The 10,860-nt window shown below is 34.0% G+C and overlaps 3 protein-coding genes across 3 annotated transcripts; 2 read left to right on the top strand and 1 right to left on the bottom strand.

Moving 5' to 3' along the window:
- Positions 1-142: 142 nt before the first annotated feature.
- LOC132031753 (uncharacterized) lies at positions 143-2,909 on the top strand. Its single transcript, XM_059421668.1, has 4 exons — positions 143-484; positions 566-756; positions 1,393-2,265; positions 2,673-2,909. Exons 1-4 carry the CDS (start codon positions 448-450, stop codon positions 2,907-2,909), a joined length of 1,338 nt encoding a protein of 445 aa, XP_059277651.1. The 5' UTR covers positions 143-447.
- A 541-nt stretch (positions 2,910-3,450) lies between these two features.
- Positions 3,451-6,152, top strand: LOC132031754 (uncharacterized). The gene is made up of 9 exons (XM_059421669.1): positions 3,451-3,531; positions 3,916-4,049; positions 4,136-4,216; positions 4,286-4,488; positions 4,576-4,720; positions 4,829-4,973; positions 5,070-5,368; positions 5,614-5,930; positions 5,980-6,152. Exons 6-9 carry the CDS (start codon positions 4,860-4,862, stop codon positions 6,150-6,152), a joined length of 903 nt encoding a protein of 300 aa, XP_059277652.1. The 5' UTR covers positions 3,451-3,531; positions 3,916-4,049; positions 4,136-4,216; positions 4,286-4,488; positions 4,576-4,720; positions 4,829-4,859.
- A 2,135-nt stretch (positions 6,153-8,287) lies between these two features.
- Positions 8,288-9,226, bottom strand: LOC132031756 (uncharacterized). Its single transcript, XM_059421670.1, has 2 exons — positions 8,526-9,226; positions 8,288-8,439 (listed from the first exon to the last, which is right to left on the bottom strand). Exons 1-2 carry the CDS (start codon positions 9,004-9,006, stop codon positions 8,288-8,290), a joined length of 633 nt encoding a protein of 210 aa, XP_059277653.1. The 5' UTR covers positions 9,007-9,226.
- Between the last annotated feature and the right edge of the window lie 1,634 nt (positions 9,227-10,860).

The raw sequence follows: 10,860 nt of genomic DNA on the forward strand, positions 1-10,860 counted from the left end.
CTTATAAGACATATTTAATGATAATAACTACCATTTTATTTATTTATATTTAGTAACTAATTTACTTTTTTTATTTACCATCTATAACTACATCAGTAAATTACAGTTATTGATAAACATACACAGTTAAATACACTCAGTAACTGACCGTATTAGACGCTACCATATTCCCATATCCCAAGTTTAACGGATACATCATTATTCAACTTGATTTCTCTCTCATTCTCCATTAATTTTCACCGTTTTTTTCTCCATTACCTCTTTCACGATCAACATTAGCAAAAGATTCTTCCGTGATTTTTGGGGAATGTATATTTCTTTAGATTTTTTCTTGCTCTGATAGTGTACTTTCATATTTTAGTCTTTTTCTTTCCACCAAATTCAAGTCAATTGAAGTATTAAATTTCTAGGGTTTAAAGCAATTGGAAGTTAAATGCTTATACATTAATGGTAGACGGAACAAAATCAAACATGGTTACTCGAGGTATACCTTCTACTCTTCAAAATTTTGGTTATCCTTCTTTTGATTTGGGGATTTCTCAACAACAACATGATGTTGTTGCAGGTTCGGCTGAGAGAATCAGTGCTGAAAGAAGGACAAAAAATAAGCATGATCCTTCCCACATTCAAAGGCATAAAAAACCGGTAGTCACAAAATCAACAAAGAAATTAGATACCGGAAAAGAGATGAAGAGGAAAAAAGTCGTACAACATGAAGCAGGAGAAGAGGAAGAGTTTGACCCAGCGATGAAGCAGGTATTTTTGAACTTTCCAATTTTTTTGATGTATGTTATGTATTGATGTATGTAATGTAATGATGTACGTTATGTATTGACGAATGTATTCGACATATGTTATGTATTGATGAAGAGTTTTTTTTTTTTCGATTTTTTTGAATATATGTTATGTATCTTATATTATGTATTTGGAAAATTGGAAAATTGATGAGCTGGGAATCACATATTTGGAAATTTGCTGAGTATTTGGAAAATTTATGAACTTAGAATCGTATTTTTTTGAATGTATGTTATGTATTTGGAAAAATTACATAACTGAGAATCACTTTTGTTCTGTATATCTTATGATATGTATTTGGAAAATTGATGAACTGGAATCCCATATTTGGAAATTTGCTGAGTATTTGAAAAGGTTGGTGAACTGAGAATCATGTATTTGAATTTGGAAAATTGAAGAACCTGGAACCATTTTCAATGTATGTGATGTATTTATTAGAAAAATTGATGAATTGAGAACCACATACTTAAGCAATTTTTTGTGTAAAATTGATCAGCTTTTTATGAGAACCTTAAATTTCTTCATCAGTTTATTATGATATTCGTATACATATATTTGTTGTGTCTTCTTTTTAGTTAACTACTTGTATTTATACAGGATGTTAAATTCTTTGTACAATATCCGCCCAGTCATGCAATACGATATGCTTCTTACATGAACCCGAAAGTTAAAAAAGAATTGAAGGACAAGCTTACGGATAGACAGTTTGAACTCTTTTCCGAGACTATATTTGGGAAATACCTCGACATGCAGCATTGTGAAGTTCAACCACAGATGTTCAGGTGTTTTATGGTTAGAGAGCTGAAAAAAAGTACCCCAACTGCCTTTGTTATTGATGTTAATGGTTTCGAATTGACGTTCCAGCTTTTCGATTTTGCATTAATGACTGGGTTGAAGTGTTTCGGGGAAGAAATTGTCGTTAACTCTAAGAAAAATAGACTGTTGGATACATATTTTGGGGGTTCCAACAAAAGTGTGAAAAGGGGTGAATTGCTTGAATGCTTCGAGGATCAGAATTGGGGCGTCGACGATGATGCAGACGGACATGCTGTAAAGATTGCATTACTGTATTTTATCCATACATACATCCTATCCGGTGAGAAAAACAATGTAGTGATTCCAAGGCTCCATTTTGACTTGGTAGAGAGTGGGCGGTACGTAGACTATACATGGGGAAAGGAAGCGTTTGATGATTTGGTCAGAAGTATTCACCATAAGATGGATAAGACAAAACAGTATTATTGCCTTTGTGGTTTTCCGTTTGCTATGCAAGCATGGCTATACGAGTGCTGCTCCAACGTTTCCCCAAATTTGGCAGTAAAAAATGGAGATCGTATTCCTAGAATGTTCAACTGGAAAACTATAGACGGGACTCCACATTTTAAAGATCTCATGACTAGAATGTTCAATGATGACGAGTCGAGTCGAGGTAATTTGCACTCATTATTTTTAATGCAAAATTACATGGATGTTCAAATTAAGACAACGTACTTTTCAACATATATTTGAATCATAAATATCTATTTTGATAAAAAAAACACTTAACTGTCAATTAGATTGTGCTTTTTTTTTTTTTTCAAATGTATATCCACATGTATCTGAACATAATTATGTATTTGAACCTATGTATATGAAATTATGTATTTGAACCTATGTATATGAAATTATTCATAGGCTCAAAATACATGAAAATAAGTGTATATCCACATGTATCTGAACATATGTCAATCAGATACATGTATCTGAACCTATGTCAATCAGATTACTAGTCTTTTACAAATGTATAACCACATGTATCTGAACATAATTATGTATTTTCAACCTTGAAATATTTGGTGTTTTTGTATCTGACTAATTTAAGTACGTTATTTTTGCAGGACCGTCTTACTTATACGAATATTGTGGCGACCATCAGTGAGATTGAGAAACTTGGATTGCGTCCATATCTCTCCGATAATTCTGCATCGACAGGTCAACAACAGGTGGCGGATGACTATGATGATTTTAGTTCGACACCACCACGTTTTGCAATCAAGCAACCTCAAAATAAAGGTGTATCACAATCTCCACCTCACAAGAAGCCTGACGGATGCCAATGGTACCATCGCCATTGAAGAAGACCGCATCTCCAAATACACGTGTTAGTAGTCATCCGAGTGGTGGACGATTCACCAGACGTCATGGGTTGGCATCAACTGGGCATGCTTGGCATCAACTGGGCATGCTTCAGCAGTGGAAAAGGAACCAGCTCCAAGACCCAACCCCCTCCGTTCTTGTTGACGTTTTGTTGACGTCCCATCCACCAAAGAAATCCGAGGATATCTGCGGTCCGAGGGAGGAACTCAATGAGTTTAAGTATAAAGTAAGACTTATTATTTCTTCTTTATCATATTTTTTTATTTTTATTATACAACTATTTATTAAGGTATGCAGTTTTATGTTTATATTGTTTGAAATTTTAGGTTTTCGCCGAATTCAAGGATCTTCACAAAGCCATCAACGAAAACTTTGCCAAGGTTTTTGAATATATGAAAGTGAATCAAACTACAGAAAAGGTATTAAAGATCCATACATATACAATTATTTGATATTTTGAAATACAACGGATAAAGAAAAGTTAGCAATAAAAATATTTTTATAGGGTGCGCGGTGCGGCCCGGTTCAGCCAACGAGTACATTCCACGGGATGCTGGAGTACAAATGCAAACCGACACGGGTCATGCAGCGTCAACAGAGGTAATTTGTTGGTGAATTCGATGTATTGAAACTGTACTTGTATTTTCTGATTGACATAATTGGATTTTTTTTTTTAAATGTTTTTGGTGTGTTTTGAATGTATTTGTTTTCCATCAAAATACTTTGTTGTATATCAGAGTGTATTTTATGTATCTGTAAAACTATCCAGTGTATTTGGTTCAAGTTTATTTGACATATTTTGAATTTACATTCCATGTATCTGGTTGCCTTTTTTTCAAATACAACACAGTTTTTACTGTGTCATGTGTTTATTGGGTATCTTGAATTACGCTTTGATGTACATGGATGTACGTTGAAAATACTTACATTTTATTGTTGTATTTGTCTTATTTATTTATTTAATTTCGCTATTTTTTTTCAAAGGGAGTTGGCTTGCAACAGTTTGAAGTGCCTGATATTGGAATGGATCACCGCAATGAAAGTGGGGAAACATTAAAGGCATCTACTGAAGAACTTCGGAAGGTGGTGATAATTCTGGAGAACAAAAAAAATCGACGGTAGGCATAGATCAAATACATCCGATCGTTTCCTATTCCTTCACAATATATATTGTGTACTCAATATATTTCCATTTCTTGAATAGGAATACATAGTTCAGTTTCCCGAGGACACCGTATGTGTCAAATCGCCAGTCGTATCAGCAAACTCCACTGACATAGCAGAGGTCCTAGCTGATATTTCTCGCACAGCCGGTCTTCGGGTCCCTCTCATGACAAGAGTCTTTGTATTGCAGGAAGATCGTCCTATTTTCGAGACGCCGCCCAAAGTTGGTGAGAATGTGATTCCCTTATCTCAGTTTCTTTTGCCTGACGAGCTGTTTCCAAGCCAAACTCCCGAAAGAAGAATGGTTTTGCATCCATCAGTAGCTCGGAACAGGCGTCCTAGTAAATACCAAGTTTCCCCTTTTATGGAGAATTACGAGTCTGCTTCAGGAAAGTATATATAAAAAAGCATTAATGCATTTAATTTTTTGTATTGCAAAGCATTTTTTATATTGATCATATGTATTTTGAATATTTACAGCTGGTTTAAAACACATCACTGTCCGCATTTTTAAGAAGAAGCATCCATTCACGGAAGATCCTATCACTGGCCCAGTCGACACATAGCTTTTTGATAAATACTTGGAGTGGATTCGCAAGGGACAAGTTGTCAGGCATGAAAATAAGTATGTTCTTCATGTAAATTTTGTAGATACATTTAGTGTTTAATATAAATATCAGTCATTTATTTTCATATCAACTAACTGTATGTATTTTGCATAATTCTTTCGTAGAAAGAACAATGAAGACCGTTACAGAAAGAAGATGGCAGCTTTGGAGAATAATGCAGATTATACTTATAATTTTGGCATCATAGTAGTAGAGAACAAAAACTGGTTCTACCAGTTATCAATGAGTGGCCAGCCGTGGAATGATGAGGTTCAATAAAGATATAGATACATAAAATACAAGATTCCATTGTTTTAAGATTTATGTTTTTGATGTTTTTAATGTTTTATGTGTTTCGATTTTCAGCACATTGACGTGATTTTCTACTACTTGCGAAAGAAAGGAAAGTATGACAGAAGGAGCAATTTCAAATACACAACAGTTGACTGTCTCTTCATGCGAAAGGTTGATCAAACATATCTTGCATACAACAACCCAGAAACTGGACCCAATGTAGCCAACGAAGAAGACGATATATGTCAATATGTTAAGGGCTGCAGATTGCATGCAAATGTCCCTTGGCATTCAGTTGACAATATTTTTATACCTGTCAACATTAAAGAGGATAATCATTGGATTTTAGTCGTACTCTCATTCAATGACAGGTATTTTATGTATATATCTTTTATTAGTTAAGTATTTTCAGTTTCAACTGTGTTTTAATGAATCATATATTTATGTATACTCTTTTCGGATAATCATTGTTGTATATCAGAGTGTACTTTATGTATCTGTAAAACTATCCCGTGTATTTGGTTCAAGTTTTTTGATATATTTTGAATTTACATTCCATGTTTTTTTTTTTTTTTCAAATACACACAGTTTTTAATGTTTCTTTTCGGTATGACAGGCGACTTTATGTGTACAACTCATACCGAGGCAGCGCAGGCCACAATGCGGTTGTTAGAAAGGAAGTACAAAAGCTTGTTGCCCTCCTGCCACATTATCTACACATAAGTGGATTCTACACTCAAAAAACTGGCATAAATTGGCAGAATCATCCAGCTAATATGGACATGACACAGAATGAGAACCTTCAAGTGGAGTATGTAGAAAATCTGCCGCAGCAAGACACTACCAGCATGTACGTATATTTTAATGTATTGCAATTTTTCATATACGGGGTTCATTCTAATAATTCTACTTCTTTTATACCTTACTGGGATTGTGTGTGCATACATAGCAACGTTTGCTGAATATCTAAGCACTGGTGAAGGTATCCCAGCACAAATCGATACAACAATGATCCGCACTAGGTATGGCGCACTCCTTTGGGACTATGCTGCACGGAAGATCGATGAACATGCTATGAGCGACATTGAGGCGCCACCAAAACAAGTTAGGCCAGCAGTGGATTATGGCAAAGCTGTCAGAATTGATATTACTTAGGATTGATGTAGGAATATTTAATTGTAATTTCAGACTATGGCTATTTTGATAGCAAATATTTTAGCTTTAGTTAGTTTAAGACTATCTTATCATTATACTTAAGTTTTAATTTGAACATTTAAGCTTATTCTAATTTATCAAAGTTGTGTGATTTTATTTTGGGAATTTAGATGGATGTGTATATCTAGCTATATCTTGGATGCGACAAAGTGAGGTACACTATAAATACGTACGCGTATTTAGATCTTGAAACAAGGGGGTTATATGTATTTGAAATCGCCAAACCCATAAACATCAACATATTTCAAATACATCTGCAAGTTTTTTCAGATACATTGTTTAAATAACATGCATTTGATGCATGTTGGAATCAATAATACATTTTAATATACGGTGACCATTTTTGGATGAATGTATCAATCGCCTACATTATAATATACGGACCATTGTGTGATTTTGACCATTGTGTGATTTTGTTAGTTCATTTTATATGAATGTGTATATCTTGCTATATGTATTTGAAATCGCCAAACCCATAAACATCAACATATTTCAAATACATCTGCAACTTATTAAGATGGCAGAGTCAGATACACTTTTTAAATTATATATATTTGATGTATTTTGGCACCATTATTACATATTAAAATGTAGTAACTATTTTTTTAATAGAACTGATGCTGCCTTTTATATTCATTTGTGAATGAATTTAAAGATAACTATTCAATACAATTCTAAATGAAGATATCACACAAGTAGTACGTGAAACAGATTTCATTTTTCATTCAAAAAAAAAAGCAAACCAACAGTGTATTTAGTCTAACAAATCTAAACTTCTAAAAACAAAAAAATAATTATTTCCTTCTAGGAGCATCACTACAAGATCGTCTATTGTGTCCGATCATCGTCCACAAGTACTGCGGCAAGCATGTCTCTTTTTCCAAGAAGCAATTCAAATAACGGCTTATCACGCTTTTTCTTCGGCCTACCAGAGGTCTCTTGTATCTTGGTGGCAAAACAACATCCTCTGATATGTGTGTTGGAATCTTCCATTCCCGCTCGTCAGGAAGAGGATCCACGGCGACATCATACGTCTTCACCACGGTGTGCGGTTTGAACAATTCGGAACAGTAATCATCAGCCATTAGATTTTTTCTTCTTAATGATGCCCATGCATGTGGGCATGGAATTTCGTCTATTTGAAACATCCGACAACCGCACGTTTTGTTGTCAAGTTAACGATGAAACGCCTTCCTGCATCATATACCGTGTACAAGTATTCGGTTGATGGTTCGGCCTACAACATATCAGTCAAAATCAACAAAAACATACTTCACGTAAATTCAAATACACATAAGTTCATGATTGCAAAGATTAAACCATTATAGTCATAAACATATTGCTAATTATTATTCATAGCTGACTAATTGTATTTTATCAATCTAGTCACATACACCAAATATGTGAAAATATTTGACACACATATCCGGACTGCATATAATTAAATACAACAAATACAATAATGTAATAGAATCAAAATACTTATTCAACTAATAAATACATGTTATCATTTTCACATAGATCTCATGATTCCATGTGATAACTATATCAAATACAACGAACATAAATGAAACTCAATCGAACATACTTAAGCAATTTGAAAAGAAACATACCGTCATACGTAAACATAGATACTCATTTATTGACAACATCTCCTGAAACTTTTTACCGAGTGTTGTGAACGTGTATGTACCATTTTTCCGATTATTATAATTCCATCTTCCAAACATCTTCCTCACTTCTTCTAGAAAATCAAATATAGGAAGCTCTCTCTTGCTGCTACAAGGTGACGATTAATACACTCTCGCTATGTTTGAAGTCATTGTCCACCCTCGGTTAGCATTGCTGCATACACTCTAGCCCACTTCTCTCTTCCAGCCAATTCCAAATACTCTGCCACCCGAAAATCTGCCTTCTCAACTTTGCCCATAAGCTCATCAAAATCTTCTTGCATGTACGCTTTTGCCATTGCATAAAACACGGGACTCAACACATCATGGCTCTTCTTATACTTCTTACATACGTTACCCCAAAGATGCCATATGCATGCATAATGCGGCACATTCGGATATATTCTAGAAAGATTTGTTTATGCTTTCATGCCTATCGGAAACAATACACATGTTCTCTCTCACACCATACGCTTCCCTGAATCGCTCAAAGAACCACGTCCAAGACCTGTCATTTTCTGAATCTATCACACCATATGCTAAAGGAAGTATATTACCTGCACATACCGCGGCAATTAAAAAAAAATTAGTTCTACATATTCATTCTTTAGTATAATCAAGCTGATACGTGTATTTGACTTACCTGCACCGTCTAACGTGCTTGCTGAAACGAACGTTCCGTTGTATGCTGTTTTGAGGTGGCTCCCGTCAACTACAACAATTGGCCTACAACAATCAAACCCTTTGATGAATGCATACAATGCTATAAACAGATACAGAAACTCGTTTTCGTCAGATTTTCGCATTCTTATATGTGAACCTGGATACGTTTTATCTAAGATGTATAGGTACCCAGGTAATTTTTTGTAAGAATCCGATGGTTCACCCATTAAATCCTTCATTGCTTTTTCCTTAGCCCGCCAAGCAACCATATAGGACACATCCATTCCAAGATCATTTCTTACATCCTCCGCTATATCATTAGGTGTGTATTTCCTCTTATGGTTGGCTACTTTTGGTTTTACAATTCCACCTATAAACCAACTTGTCGCATGGCGTTGTGAATACACCTTATCTTTTAGCGGACATGTATGCTTGTCACGAAACTCCCTAACCCTGAACATTTCTGATTTACCAACGCTCGATGCCCTAAATTTCCAATCACACTCTTCAGACACACATACTAGTGTATAGCTTCAAATACAAACATGAAACAAATACATTAGTTGACAATATATCAGATAACTACATTAAATTTAAAATACAATAGTTCAGAACAATTAAACACACCTTATCGCATTTGACCTCTCGGCACGAAAATTGAACCTGTTGGAAATTGCATAATTCGCCATAATGACCTTTAGTGTATCTTTGTCCTTGTAAACTTGATCAACAACAACCTCTTTTTGGTTCTTATCTGATATAACCAGATTTGTGTCGTTTTCGAACACAACAACGGCATTGCCACAACTTGAAGAAGCTAATTCTCCACTCACTACTGTTTCCATAGCATTTGTTTGTTTTATGTAACCAATTTGCAAAAATCCTCCTTCAAAACAACTTTCACCAGATACACAAGTATCAACGCTTTTATCGGTTGTAGTTATGCACAAAGGATACATCGCTAACTGTTTGTTCTCTTTCTTCAATTCCACATACACCCTAACACTCATATCATTATGTATTTCCATTGGCGTATCGTTACCTTCAACTATATATTTGATGTATATGTTTTTCGGTTGCATGTCTATATTCACCGAGTTAAATCGCTTGTAATAAATCTATATATGTAGAATATTCTTTAAACGCCACCGCATCGATTTTGAAATTCACATAGCGAGTTTTCATTGTTCCAATTACCTGAGTGTCTTAGCAACGACGATACAGTGGACATTCTTGTACTCAAAATGAATGAATTAGTTGAGATTGATTACAACCTGAAATACATTATAAAATAATATACAAAATTAATACAAAAATCAACTACATACATATTTTCAAATACATTAACATTTTTGATAAAACAGCTTATGAAAACACTATCTCAGATACATAAATACACATATATATATATATATATATATATATATATATATATATATAACATATTTTAATATATATATATATGTTTATCAAATACGCACATAGTTTCGAATACACCAAATTCATATGATAAGAACACAAGAAACAGTCTACCAAATACATATAACCTACAGAATTATATATACAGCAATCTATTCTATACATTATTCCAAATACATTAACACTCGTCACAAACATAAGAGATATACAACACACTGTATCAAATTCAAAAATACATACAAAGACATCATATTTATTAATATATTTGGGATGGGAAAACAACAACACAGCAAAAACACCAAGATTTGTGTATTCACAAATTGAAACAAACTACATAAATACGAAAACAGAATGTATATATTTTCAACACACACTTCATCACTGGTCAAATACCCAACAAACATACAACACAAAGATACTACATTCAGTTTTTTGCCGAACATATAACACATTTATTTGAGGCTCGTCACTGAAGAGGAATTCAAAGACGAAGTAACTTAGCAAGGTTTGACAAATAAGAAGTAAAAAAAACTACAAAAACCAATGCCAATCTGAAATACATTTTCAGTGTTTTTATTAAAAAAAAAAAAAAGGTACTTTCGAATTACCTTTAGAATGATCGTATTTTGTTGTTTTGCTGTTTTTGCTCTGCAGTTGACTGGTTTGAATTTTTGAATTTTACGTTGCATTTGGAAAAGATGGGTGGAGAGAAGGAGAATCGTGAAGAATATGGAAATGGAAGCTAATTTTGTGGAGCAGATTATGAAAGATATTATTATGAAATATATTTTCCCATTTAAGACCAAATTAAATGCCTATTTCTAAGGGATGCGTTTTTACAGCTTCTGAATCTATTTACTGTACAGTAAATACACGAAATACATATGGTAATTAAC

Source organism: Lycium ferocissimum, chromosome 9 (genome assembly GCF_029784015.1).
Source record: "Lycium ferocissimum isolate CSIRO_LF1 chromosome 9, AGI_CSIRO_Lferr_CH_V1, whole genome shotgun sequence".
Taxonomy (NCBI): domain Eukaryota; kingdom Viridiplantae; phylum Streptophyta; class Magnoliopsida; order Solanales; family Solanaceae; genus Lycium; species Lycium ferocissimum.